The 14423-nt window shown below is 46.8% G+C and overlaps 1 protein-coding gene across 5 annotated transcripts in view; it reads left to right on the top strand.

Annotated features, from left to right (window-relative positions):
- FAM107B (family with sequence similarity 107 member B) overlaps positions 1–14423 on the top strand; it is a 240552-nt gene that overhangs the window by 215198 nt on the left and 10931 nt on the right. For all 5 annotated transcript variants that reach the window (XM_045466404.1, XM_045466406.1, XM_045466407.1 and 2 more), the window contains one exon: positions 12945–13128. In XM_045466404.1, coding sequence (XP_045322360.1) covers positions 12945–13128 — 184 coding nt within the window. The remainder of the gene's footprint in view (positions 1–12944; positions 13129–14423) is intronic.

Genomic DNA, 14423 nt, shown 5'->3' with positions numbered 1-14423 from the left:
AGTGTCCTGTTGGGCCAGAAGAGAGGGAATTCTCATGAGGAGTCAGGAAAAGCTTCGGGAAACGAGCTACTTAATTTGGATACTCTCACCCTTCGGTGTTTTCCCCCATCATTCAGTCCACTTTTATGGAGTGGCCACGGGTGACACAGGCATGGTGCTGGGCACACAATAGGGAGTAAACACAGATCTGTTGCCTGCATGGTCCACAGCCAAAGTCACAAGGAGTTAGCGGCCCCAGCTTTCTTCTGGTTCTTTTGCATCATGTAGTCCCTGTGTGTCTGACTCTCCTTCCTGTGGCTTGTGTTTGAGGCACCGTGCTAGAGCTGTGGGGATGATTTAAGTCAGTCAAAGGTCTCTTCCCTGCCAAAGGACACTCATCTGTTCCTGAAGGACACAACATGGATATATAGGAAAAATTAATTCGTGGTAAGTGTCAGATTCGTGGGGCAAGGGGTCAGCGAGCAGAATTGCCCACATCGATGCAGACGAGAGGAAGAGGGCTCCTGAGAAGTGGCAGTGGGAAGATTTTTGGCGAGGCAAGCTTTGAGCTGGGTCTTTGCAGGGACTTTTCATTGGTCTTGAGGAGGGAATTTTACCTGAGAGGAAATGAGGAACAGAGGTGGAGATGGGAATGTGTGCGGGTTTTGTGTGGACTGGTTTGCCAGAGTAGAGGCTTTGTGTTGGAGAGGAGCCACAAGTTTGCAAGGGTGATTGAGGACCAGATTGTAGGGAACCTTGGGAACTAGGTGGAAAGTTAAGACTTTATCCTGATGTGGCAGTGATATTTGGCCTGGCGGTTCTTTTTTTTTTTTTTTTTTTTTAATTTTTTTTTTTTCAACGTTTATTTATTTTTGGGACAGAGAGAGAGACAGAGCATGAATGGGGGAGGGGCAGAGAGAGAGGGAGACACAGAATCGGAAACAGGCTCCAGGCTCTGAGCCATCAGCCCCGAGCCCGACGCGGGGCTCGAACTCACGGACCGCGAGATCGTGACCTGGCTGAAGTCGGACGCTTAACCGACTGCGCCACCCAGGCGCCCTTGGCCTGGCGGTTCTTGATCTGATGAAATAGTGCATCGGATTTGGCTGGGGTGCAGTGGGAAGAGTGATCGGGAGGAGTGGAGGCCGGTGAAGGGCCAGCTGCTTGATTCGGAGACGAGGGGAGGAAAGCGTGAACTAGGACTATAGCAGGGGCAGTGGGTGACGGTCTCAAAGACATTTATCATGAGAAAGAAAGACTGACTGGTTGATTCCCTATCAAGGCTGAGGTATAGGACATTTCAGAGATAACGTCGGTTTGAAAACTGGCTGGCCTATGGTGAAGTTAGGAAGTTAAGGGACAGCCACAGGATTATTTCTGACAGTGGGGGACAGGTGTGTGTGGTGTCCTCTCTGTTGCTATTGAAAACAAAAATTTCGACTCCCAATTTGCCAGGGATGATTTCCGCCAGAATATAAGGGGTTGGCTCTGTCCTGCTTAGTGTTCTATTCTTATCTGGCCCAAAGGGAGCACTTATTAAACCAGCCATCGAGGTTGAGCTCAACTTGACACATGTTTGCTTCAGATGTGAGGTATCCAGTTGGCAGTTGAACCTTTTGACCTGGAGCTTAGCAAGAAAGGAAGAATCTTTGTATACCCTTCAGAAATGGCTCATATAGCAGAAAGGCCAAGGGCATGTTGGGTCACCAGAGTCAAGAGTATAGAGCTAGGGACCTGTTCTGTAGAACAATGGGCACTGAGAGAGCGGGAGGGAAGAGGACGCTTGGGCAGACAGGTAGGGAGGGTCAGGGGAGGGTCGTCCAAGGGGCTGGCTTTCACATCGAGGAGGACATGGACAGCAGCTTTGAGTTCCACGGAGCGGCTGAGGAGCCAGGAGGCCTGAGGAGAACCCTGTACATTGGCTGCTATGCAGATAGGAACACAGTGCACGGAATTTGTTTTCTGTGATCTGTTAGTGTTAGTGATCCACTGGTAGCTTTTTGTGCTTGGCTGCCTCATGGATCACTGTCCTTGTGGACAGACCTGAGGGTCGGAGCACAGGACCTCCTATCTGAAAGAACGTCTGACCGACCCTCTGGCACAGTCCACCCTCTTGATAGCAGCCCATAAGGAGACCCCCCATCTCAGTTTGAAATACCTCTGGATGAGAGCTTGAGCCTCACCATTTTCTTGTGCTTGTTTGGTTGAGAAACCATCCTGTGCTATTGGGGGCTTCAGAGAGGACTAAGCAGGCTGGGACATGCGGGGCCCAGAAGCCTGGCAGGTGGTGACATGCCCTGTGGTGTGGGCTGCCGTCATGCAGCTGTGCTGCGTGTCATTGCCCACGATTGTGATGCCGGTCACCCGGTTGCCACTCTCTTTTCTTTCAGATGAATGCTTCTGTTGGCCAGGGCTGAGGAGATGTCTCCCTTCCACCATTCACTCCTCACAGAATTAGGGTAGTACCAGAGGGCAGCAGGGAATTCTAGAATCTGCCCTCAAGGTAGAGGGAGGGAATGTGCAGGATTCAAGTCTTACCTGAAGGGCTACGGGAGGTTAAGCAAATTGTGAACATAAGTAAAGTTGTCTTGATGTTTGAAGACTTAAACTCTATATTGGGCCAAGTTAGGAAATGTTATGTTTTTGGAGATCCCTTATATTCATATAATTGCTCTATGCTCAGAATAGTTATTTGCAACAGATTACTGAGAAGTTGGAGAGAAATGGCCATCCAGTTCTGCAGATAAGACTGAAGCGTAGTAATTGGGAAATTATCAAGATTTTCAAGGCATTGGCAGGCTCAAGCTGCAGGCTCCAGTCTGTGCTTTGGCCTTGTCTATCAGGGATTTTCATCACCCCCTCCAGTCTGCCCCCCTCCCACATCCCTCTCTGTCACATGAGTCCAAATCAAGAAGATGAGCAGAGACCAAGATTGGGTTTATCCATTAAATCTTGTCTCAGCTAGTACACCTGTGGCATATGGCCATCCATTTTCACTTAAATAGAACATTAGTTAATGAAGAGGTAGATTAATGAATTAATTTGTTGGAACTATTTAACTGTCTAATTTATTGAGCATATGCTGCAGGGGCAGGTACTGTGTGTGGTGGATGTTTTCCAGAAGTTTTCTTTTAATGCTTACAACTGCTCTGCAAATGTGGGTATGTGAGCTCTGATTTACAGTTGAGGAGATCAAGACCCAGGTTAAGTAACAGAAATCACATAACTGGCAGATGATGTAACCAGGATTCTAATCCAGGATGGGTGGTCTTCAAGCCTGGTTTTCTTTTCCATTATACTGTATTATTTCTCATGGATTGAACAAGGTTTAAAATGGATGAAATGACAAAATTCTAATAACATAGCAGCAACCAAATAATCTCTTAGATAGTAATTTTAATAGCTATTTGATATGTACAATTTATTTAACGTGGTGTGATGTATATACAGAGAAGGACATAGGCCGTAAAGGTGTAGTGACTGGTGCATTTTCCAAGTGAACAAACCTGTATAACCAGAACCTATATCAGGAAACAGAACATTATCAGCACTCCGAAAGTCGTATTCCCTTCACTCCCAGCCCACTCCCAAGATATCCTTTATCCTGATATCTAACACCAAAGATTGGTTTTTCCTGTTTTTGGACATTATGTATGTGGAATAATGAAGTATGGACTCTTGTGTCTGGCTTCTTTTGCTCAGAGTTACATTTGTGAGATTCAGCCTTGTCGTCCACTCATTCCCATTGCTGCGTAGTATTCCAGTGTATCAGTGCGCCCAGTTTGTTTATCCATCCTCCTGATAATGGACATTTGGATCACTTCCTGTGTGGAGCTATTAAGTATAGCACTGCTGCAAACATTCTTCGAAAAACCTTTGTGTTTGAAAGAACATGTGTCTTTCCTGACTTCTTTCCTCACTTTAATGCAATTTTCTGCAAGATGTCTTCTGTTTGGGGTTGTAAAGCTGTGATGTTAAAAGGCTTCTAAAATCTTTTCAAGAGGTAGAGAAGATCATCCTGTTAAAAGCGAAACTTAAGTCTTCCTTCCCATTATCCCAATCCAGAAGAATGGACTGCTCAAAGAGCATCCCTTTGGAATCAGGCAGACCCAAGTTCAAATCCTAGTCCTGTCCTGTAGTAACTGTGTGACCCAGTGCTGCAGGAGTAACAATTTTATTATTACTAATTGTTATATATTGCCAGTGATGGCGCTAATATCAGATGACATCTGCTGAAGGTTTAGGATTTCTAGTCACTGTATTTGGTATACGTTTCTCATTTACCCTTCCTAACAACCCTACGAGATAATCTGCCATTCTTTTTTTTTTTTTTTTTTTTTTTCTTTAACTGGTGAGGTAACCTGCCCAAAGACACAGTAAATGAGAAATCTAGAATTTAGACCCAGTCAGTACGATCTGGAACCCATGTTCTTGAAGCTGTCTGAGCCTCCTTTGTGGGCCATAGGGAATAATAACTCCTACCTCATAGGGCCTCATCCAGAATTAAATGATGGGGAGAAGCTTAATGTACACCTTCTAGGGGAGATCCATAGGGACCCCAGAGTGGATTGCTTTCGTGGCATATCTCTGCACTTTTAACAGTGTTGAGGGTCAGGGGTGAGGCCTCCCTGCTCTCCTGGTGGTTGTTAGGAAGACGGACATCTAGTTATTTGTGGAGCCGTCGCCACCTCCTGGTTGGTCTCGCCTCAGCCAGACCGGCTTAGCTTTGATAATGGCCTGGGTTCCGTCTTCCCCATGTTTCTTGTCTCCTTTCCCATGTTCTAAATATAAAATATGTGCCTTTTTTATAAAAATACATTTTTAGGGGATGAAAAAACTGATGAGAAAATGAGTTTGGTATTTTCCCAAGGGCGTCACCATTTGGCATTTGTACAGCAGCGTATTTGCAGCCACTTTATCGAGAGTTTGAAGTGGCGGCAGTCGTGGGGCCGGGCAGAGGTGAAAAAGTGACATTTCTGTGTGCAGACCGCTCTGGTTGGGCGCCATTTCTAAGCCTTAGTTTAGGTTTGTGGCCACAGAGGTCCCCTGGGCTCTTGTCTAATGCCTTCAGGTGCCAGATGGTGTCACTGTCCGTGATGAATTTGTAGGTTCACCCAGGCAGGTCAGGAGTTTGTTGTTGCAACCCTTGGCTGTTGGGGAACAGTTCTTGTCTTAACTCACTCACCGCTCTCTCAGCTTCCTCTTTACAGCCTGCCTCCCTCCTGGGATTAGTGGGTACTGGGGGCAGGCTTCCCATTGCCAGGTGACCTAGGCCTGGGGCTGGCCTGCCTGCTATCTTAAGTGATCGGGCTCTTTCAGGGTATTGTTAGAGGGTTGCTAGAATCTCTTAGAGTCAGCCTGGGAAACAATTGCTCCTCAAGAGTGCTTTGGAATTACTTCTAACTTGCTGGAAGTAGTTGTAGCAATTCAGAAGTTTACTTGTTTCACTTTGATTGGTCACAGGACACCTGTAGCCTACAGTACACCTGCATACATTGCCGTGTTTCAGGTATTGTTTTCAAAAAGGCTTCAATTATTAGTGCTTCTAGGTAGAATTTGATTTTAAATATTAAGGTAAACATGAAATTTAGCATAATTTCTAAATGTGGTTTTTAAATCTCATGGGATTAGGTTTTAAATTTTATCTTTCTGATGTAGAAATAGCAGATAAAGCTGCTGACTCCAAAAACGGTGTGAGGAGGAAATTCAGATGCAGTAAATATTTTTTATTAATCCACTTGTGACGTGTTTCTGTGGGAATGGTTATTTACCTCTGGAAAGCAGTCAACACAGAATGCCTGCAAATAGGCATGAAGTGGGCCCAGAGTGAACCTTTTTGATCGGGACAACAAAGCCAGGACTCAAAATCCATCTCTAATGTTGGTATTTTCTTGTCTCCTGGGATAGTAGAGTTTAATAATGACTTCTGTTTGTGGATTTCCAGAAGTTAAAGCAGAATTCTCATCAGGTGGTGTTTTTCAGTGCACCGTGTTTGGGCTTGTGGCCTTGGGGGTCTTCTGGGTTCTTGTCGAATGCCTTTGGGTACCAGATGATGCCACCATCTCCTCCTGGTCCAAGGCAGAGTTTTTAGGTTTGCTTTCAAATCTCTAAGATGTATTTAGTATTAGGGTCAGTCTGAAATGCAGTTCTCTATTACTCAACTTGTTAAGGTATTTCAGTGCTGCCTTGGTCTCTGAGCAGCATAAAAGGACCTTGCTATTGGGGCCTATGTCTTGCTCTACCCTGCCCTCTGGCTAAGCCATTCACAACTCCATGTAGCACCTTGAAGGTGGGATAGACCTTTTTACACTTTTCAGAAGGTTTTTTTTTTTTTTTAATGGTCATTTATTTATTTTTGAGAGAGAGCATGCAAGTGGAGAAGGGCCAGAGAGAGAGAGGGAGCCAGAGAATCTGCAGCAGGCTCCAGGCTCCGTGCTGTCAGCTCAGAGCCCAAAGCCGGGCTTAAACTCAAGAATCATGAGATCATGACCCGAGCCAAAGTCAGATGCCCAACCCACTGAGCCACCCAGGTGCCCCTTTTTGGAAGGTTCTTAATGTTTGTAGCATGAATGGGTCTTAGAATTACTGGATGTTACCAGTGAGAAGGGCTGTGGGTCATTTAGTTGAACTCCTATGTTTTTAAAGAAACCAAGGCCTAAAGAGGTGGAGTTTTGTATGTAAGGTTTCTCAGACCTCTAAATAAACTGTGTTAGTGGTGTTGGTCACACAGTTTATCTAATAATAGCTTCTGTTTATTGAATTTCCATAGACATGCCAGAGATTGTATGGAGTACTTAAATAAATCTACATTTCAACCAATTCTTACAACACTCACTTTAACAGATGGGAGAACGGAGGGTCACGAAAGTTAAGTTTTATCCAGGATCTCAAGCCAGTTTTATTTCTCCTACACTGAGCCAACACTAGTTTTCCTTTATTGAATTGAAATTTAAAAAAATACAAATCGGTTTATTTGATCAGGGGAGTATGACAAAAATATCTTCGTGTTATTCTTCATGAAGAATGTGTCATGTAGTAATAATGTCGATGCACAAAGTACTTTTCCTTCCAGACAGTTCTGTCTCATCCTCTTTGTCAGGCTTCAGGATTACCTGATGCTCAGGGAGGAAACCCTGACCTCCCAACTCCACTTTCTGTGCTGCACACACAACTTGTTGCTAGGACTTCGGACAGCTCAGGGGCTCCCTCTACTGGTAGTTACTTCATTTGACTACTATTTATTGACCTTGTCCAGGGAGTGTGAAGAATGTGAACATAGACCAGACGTGGTCTTTGCAGTGAAGGGATGACGATTATGTACACATTGCTGTAATAGAAGGTGGGGATTGGTGACTGTTAGGGAAAGGGAACAGAGAAAAGTCCTTTGGGGTTGAGAAGTCAGGGAGTTTAATCGCAACTGGGGAATTAGGAAAGGTAGCTTGGAAGATTTGACATGTATCTGGATCTGAAAGGTTGAGTGAAATTTGGCTTTACAGCAGTTCAGGGGTAGGTACTTGAAGAGGATCAGCATCTCTGCTGGAGAGAATGGTGCTGGCAAAGGCATGCTGGTGAGGGAGGCAGGGAAATGTGACCATTTGGGGGCAGTAAGTGTTCATTTCAGTTTAAATTTTTTTTGAAGTTATTTATTTTGATAGTGAGTGAGCAGGGGAGGGGCAGAGACAGAGGGAGAGAAAGAATCCCAAGCAGGCTCTGCATTGTCAGCACAAAGTCCTATGCGGGGCTTGACCTCACAAACCATGAAATCGTGACCTGAGCGGGAACTGAGCATCGGCGCTTAACCAACTGAGCCACCCAGGCACCCTCCATTTCAGTTTAATTGGTGCATAGGATCCGTGAAATGAAAGAGTTCCTCTAGGATCCGAAGGGCATTTTCCGGTGCCATTGACTTAGTAGCGATTAGGAAGATGGTTGACAGAGGGAAGAAAGTTGAAGAAGAAGGTCATTTACGTTCCATGTGTTGGTCATGGCTCGAGGGTGGAAAGTCACTGAGAAGTGGCCAGAATGCAGACGCCAGATCCTTCAGTGGCCACCCCCACTGCCATGAGTACTAGAGGTTAACAGAGGTTGCTCCCTGCTGGTTCATCCCCAGGGCTCACCCCACTAAGTGACCTTTTCCCAGACCCCGGCAGGGTCTACTCCGTAAGGGGCCACAAGGACTCCTTTAGCCTGGTCCACAGGCAGGCCTCAGGTCACACTTGACTGAGGCTGAGGGGCCTCGTGTCTCCTGTCCTGGCCCCAGTTGTGCAGAAGGGCAAACCAGTGAGAAAGGGTTTGAAGGGGAGCGTCTGCACCTTCGTGTGCAGCAGGGTGTCTGCTTCAATCCAGGCGGGGACAGGCTGAGGCCCACCTTCCTGCCCTGGTCCCCTGGGAGAAGCGGCACTTCCCAGATACTAAACCTAGAGAGGAATCCAAAGAAAATTCCAAGCTAGAGCTTGTTTCCTAGATTCAGAACCGAAGCCTTTCCCATTCTGCACACTGAAAGCTCTACCTCTGTCCTGGCATCAAGACCCGAGATGTGCTTGTACCCTGGCACCGACATCCAGGAGAGACTGGGAGTGAGCACCCTGTTTGTTTGCCTTTGCTTGCAGGAATTGTGAGAAAGGAGGGCAGAGGGAGGGGGGCCTGGGGAGGCGGGGCGGGGGGGGGGCAAGTGAGAGACCATGGAGGTCAAACCAGTGAGGCAAAGGAAAGAGTCAGCCAGGGTTTGAGCACCGATTGCCTTCGCCTTCTTGCTGTCATCACCTAGACGTCTGTCCAGCAGGTACATCAGACTCTGCATGTCCACATCCACTTCCAGCACCCCTGCATGATGGCGCTGACCCTTTTGTAGCTTAGGCCAAGGACCTTGGAGTCCCCCCGTGCTTCTCCCATGCCTTTCGTGACTCTTGTCCCGTCCTTCAGGAAACCTCAGAGGCTTTCCAGTCAGCACCTATCCTGACCCGTCTGACCTGTGCTGCAACCATCCTGGTCTAACCCATGTGTCACCCATGTGTCACCCGTATCACTGTTCCTGCCCAGTTTTTTCCCTGCCTGCTGCTGCTGTTTTAAACTCAGTAACTACAGTGGTCTTTTAAAACCATGAGACTCCTAGGGCGCCTGGGTGGCTCAGTCAGTTAAGCATCTGACTTCAGCTCAAGTCATGATCTCACGGTTCATGGGTTTGAGCCCCGCATCGGGCTCTGTGCTGACAGCTCAGAGCCTGGAGCCTGCTTCTGATTCGGTGTCTCCCTTGCTCTCTGCCCCTCCCCTGCTCACACTGTCTCTGCCTCTCAAAAATAAATAATTGTAAAAAAAAGAAAACAACCATAAGAGACTCTTAAATACAGAGAACAAACTGAGGGTTGATTTGGGGCGGGAAGAGGGGGGAAAGGGTGATGGGCATTGAGGAGGGCACTTGTTGGGATGAGCACTGGGTGTTGTTGTATGTAGGCGATGAATCACGGGAATCTACCCCCTAAACCAAGAGCACACTGTACACATTGTATGTTAGCCGATTTGACAATAAGTTACATTTAAAAAAATAATTATAGGGGCACCTGGGTGGCTCAGTCGGTTGGGCGTCCGACTTCAGCTCAGGTCAAGATCTCGCGGTCCGTGAGTCCGTGAGTTTGAGCCCTGCGTCAGGCTCTGGGCTGATGGCTCGGAGCCTGGAGCCTGCCTCCGATTCTGTGTCTCCCTCTCTCTCTGCCCCTCCCCCGTTCATGCTCTGTCTCTCTCTGTCTCAAAAATGAATAAACGTTAAAAAAAAATTTTTTTTTTTAAATAAAAAAATAATTATAGACGGAAAAAAACAAAACAAAATCAAGATGTAAAAAATAAAAAAATAGGAGTCCGGTCTGGTCACTTCTCTGCTCGAAATCCTGAATGTCTTTTCTGCTGTCTCCAGAGTAAAGGCCAAGAGTCCTTACAGTGGCCCTCACATTCCCCATGACACGTGACCCCTCCCCGCCTGCATCACCTCTCTGTCCTCACCGACACTCACTCCTCCAGCCCCGCTGGCTTCTTTGCAGCTCCTCACACCCCCCAGGCACACTCCTGCCTTGTGGCCTTTGCATGAGTTCTTTGCTTTGCCCCACGTCCACAGGGCTCCCCTTCCCCCAGGTGATACCGACCTTAGGAGGCTATGACCTGTTTTGATTCAGTGTCATGGAGATTATCCATGGTTTGGAGCAGAGAAACAGATCCTTTTATGGGATCCTGTAGGCCTTCTTGTCTGCTCATTAATGAGAATGGAAAGACCGCTGGGGCCACACAGGTGTGTATGGTGCCTTTCACGTATCAGTCAAAGAGCACACTTTGGTGTGGGGCAGCGTATTAAAGCCAGGCTGGCCGTGATGGGCTTGCTGACTTGCCACGGTCAAGGTTTGTAATTCTCCAGTCAGTGCGGTTGCAGGCATTCTGATTTAAAGGATCCATGTCAATAGCGTTCAAGGAATATTTGGCGTAAGTTGTTACGCACATCTCAGTGTTCAGTAATTCTGAGCCTCAGTTATGCCGTTAAACCTAAAGTATATAAACAAATAGTGCATCCACAGTTTTTCTCTTTTAGCTGATTTCTTTATTCTTTGGCTTTTTAATCTCTTTATTTTCACGTTAGTCTTCAAGAGGTTTTGCTATAAAAATAGCAAATTTGGTAGAGAGAACAGGTTTGAGACCAGAGACATTCATTTTAGTTTGAGCTTCCCATTACTAGTAATATTAGCATGAACAAGTTACTTTTTGTTTCCCCGTTTTATTGTTTGCAAAGTGAAGATTCTAGTTCTTCTGTTCGTTGGGTTGTTGCTAGGCTCACACATGGTCACGTACGGGCCCTGGGTGATTGCTGACTCCTCCTTGGAACATCTTTTCCCCTTGGGTGTGGAAGAACACACCAGTGGTTTGGAATAGTTCAGGATCTGGGAAAGCATCTTCATGACCTTGAGAGCAAAACTCCTGCTTGTGACTGACTGCAACTGGATCCAGTTTTTGTTTTTGTTTTAAAATTTTTGGTTGAAAACACATCTTTATTTTTTCCACTGCCTACCCCTTCACTCCTGTGCCCAGAGTCCATGGAAACAACACCGTGTGTTCTCTCCTCCCTTCATCCCACCCTCTTGTGTGAATATACATGCTTTTACTTCATGTTTGCTCGGTGGGTTGATGTCATGGGCAGAAATAAAGATGGAACTTGTCTTCCGTCGAGGAGCTTATCCCTGGAAGACCTCTCCACTTTTTTAGTTTAGACCAGATTTAATTCAGTTAACATTTATTCAGCTTCTGCCATGTGCCAGGCACTTTGCTGGGCCTGGGGATTTAGAGCTGTAAAAGAAGCGGTTCTGACTCTTGGGGAGAACAGGCAGAAACCCCTGGCTCCTCTGTGTCATGGTGGAAGTACATCTGCACCACTGCTGGGCCAGGAGGCGTGGAGGGGATCGTTCTCTCCGTGTCCCTGGAGAGGTGGGGGAAGGTGGCCGTTTTGGGTGTGAGCCCATGCACGTGCGGGTCTTCCCCCAACCTTGGCCTGTTCTGTGGTCGCTGTTCCGTCTAGAGGCGTCAAACTGGCCAGAGAATTAGTAAGCATGTTCTCTGGACTTTGAGGGAAGGCCCAGTGTCAAATACTGTGCCATAGTCAGACTCTGCATCTCATTTTTGGTTTGGGAAATAAAGTCATCATACAGGGACAGGGAAGCATGAAATGGCATGTTAATTATCTTGAAATATTGGACAGATTTGTTTTGGGGGCAGGGGAGCAGGATTGAGGTCAACACCAGAAGTGCCTAGGGGTCCACAGCAATGGAGTGCCTGCCAGCTGGACCCATCAGCTTCCAGCCTGATGCCCAGCCAGGCTTCTTCCTCCCAGCTCTTGCCCTCGCTGAGTTTGTTCTTCTGTCTCATTAAATATCACGAATGTTCGTGGACTGCCCACTGTGCACCACACACTGCCCCTGCATAGCTACAGGGGCGTGTGTGGGGGAGACCTGTGCCCTGAGCATCTCTTATGGGGGGACACACGCTTAAATCATAGAATGAATGACTAGAATTGAACACGTGGTGGGGGCGGTGGGGGGTGGGGGGAAGGGACCCTAGGGATCGTCCTCTGTTCCTTTTGCTTTACTGATCAGGAGTCTGAGCCCAGAAAGGCCGTGGGACTCTGCCCAGGCATTCCATGGAGTTGTTGCGCTGTGCTCCAGTGACTGCCTGCCCTCCCCGCCAAAAACCTATACAGACGCGTTCTTGCCGCGAAGTATTCTCCCTTTGTCTTCCCTTCTTGTCACTTCCTTTTTTTCTGGCACTGTTGTAGGGCAGCTGGAGAGGGGGTAGGTAACACAAAATTCTCGCCCTCGGGAGCATTTGCTTTCGAGAGCCAGTAACCAAGAAGCCAACTCACAGGACTGACAGCAGGGAAGAACTGGGGGCCGGGTTGGGTTTAAGTAGGGTAGGGAGAGGTCAGACCTCACTGAGAAGGTGACGTTTGAGGAGGGAGCGGAGGACAATGTGAGCTGGGTGCTCATGTAAGGGGAGAGGAGACCCCGGCCAGTGGCAACATCAGAAGCAGTGCTCTGTGCTCTAGAAGCCTCGCAACATTGATGGGTGTCATGGGTCTGCCCATTACTGGTGCACATTCATTGCAGGGGTGGGGGGAGGGGGCTGAAGGAAGCAATGAAGGATCCCGGTCAGGTGTCCAGGTGCTTGTTATGGGGTTAAGTTGGTCTTTTGACATGTTGGCAGGAAGCATCCTGTGTGACCTGAAACTTAAAGTGTGAGCAGTAGTGACCAGAGTCAGATCGTGGGTCCCTTTTGCTTTAGTCACCCGGAAAACCACGGCCATTGTTGTGTCTCTTTTTCTCTGCCTCCTGCTTTCTCGAAGCTTCAGAGGAGTTTTCAGTGAAGCAGTGAAGTGGGGCCCTGGGGGATGGCACGCCTCAGCAGGAAAGACCAGAGACCGTGTCACCTTTCTCTTTCAGACGGCCCGTCTGAGGACAGTGACCTCAAGGACGCCTATCTCATTCCGAGAAACATCATGGCTGAGCCAGACTACGTGGAAGATGACAATCCGGAGCTAATTAGGCCTCAGAAACTAGTCAATCCTGTCAAAACATCCCGCAACCATCAGGATCTTCACAGGGAACTTCTCATGAATCAAAAAAGGTACGGTGGTTTCTTGAGCAGAATTTTCCTTTGGGGACTTCAGCTTCAGAGATGTTTACCTTTCCTGATGGTTTTTAAGGCTGCCTTGTTCCTTCTGGTGTCCTTGAGCCAGGGCACCCCCTCCCCCCCATAAAGTCCCGTCATCTGCTGGAGTGACTCTGCATTCTGCAGAACTGTGTCCTCTTTGAAAATAGACACCTGCTGTAGAATTTGGATGTGAGGGGATCGATTAAGGATAAAAGAGTATCCTAAGTTGAAGAGGAATACCTTATTTGTTAGATTTGTAAAAATTCTGAATTTGCCCCTTACATTTGGGGCATTTATTATTTTTTTGGAAGAGAGAAAACATTTACCTTTTATCTTCTTTGTAGACAGTTTGCTCCATGTGTGCTATAAAAAATTTGGATGTTGGGTTGGTATAGTCTGCTTTTTAGATGATTCTGGGCAGGGCAGGTTGACCGGGAGAGCCAAGGATACAAAATTATTTTTATTTATTAGGACACAGAATTACTTACTTTATTTAAGAGCCCTTAAGCTTCCTTTGGAGCTCTTCTTGGATCTTCAGAATGAAACTGTTGATCTTAACTGTGGGACCTTATGGGTCATTCATTGCCCCACTCTTTACTCAGCCTTAGTAGCTACCCATTGAACTGAAGGATATACAGACCAAGTTAAGCAGCCGGGTCATATTTTAGCAAGAAGGCCTAATTTAAAAATAAAAATAAAAAAATGTGAAGAGATGTTGGCGGCAGTTCTCCTTCCCTAGTGCACCCCGGCCACGCATTATTCCCGTGCCCCAGTATGCTGTTAGATTCATGCTGATTAAACTGAATGCACGTTTGATCCTTTTTGAATAAGTGCTTAGCTTCTAACCATCTTTGTCACATGGAAGAAAAAAGATATAGAATTGATATCATGCCCAAAGCAAAGCAGAACTGTACGTTCCTAAATAGACCACAGAGTTTGAAGGCAGTCTTACCTGGGAAATGATGCCTGCATTTTGGTACAACGATCAAAAGTTTAATGTACTCCAAAAGAGTAGCAGTTGCCACTGAGTGGTTTTCTGATCGTCTTTTATCTCTTGGTCCTCAGTTGCCTTATCTGTAAAGTGGGAGGAGGGGACTTGGTTGATCTCTAGTAAGAGACATTCTGGCCCAAGCTGTTTTTGTTTTATTTGGTTTGGTTTTGTTCTTGTATTATATCTATGAAAAGGTTCCAAGTCAGAAGAGAGGCAAAGGTAAAACCAAAATTGGCAGACTTGTTCTCTGAATTATAGCCTACAAATTATTCCACAA

This window comes from Leopardus geoffroyi, chromosome B4, assembly GCF_018350155.1.
Source record: "Leopardus geoffroyi isolate Oge1 chromosome B4, O.geoffroyi_Oge1_pat1.0, whole genome shotgun sequence".
In the NCBI taxonomy this organism is placed as follows: Eukaryota; Metazoa; Chordata; class Mammalia; order Carnivora; family Felidae; genus Leopardus; species Leopardus geoffroyi.
The sequence above is the reverse complement of the archived record's forward strand: the minus strand, read 5'-3'. Positions and strand labels throughout refer to the sequence as shown.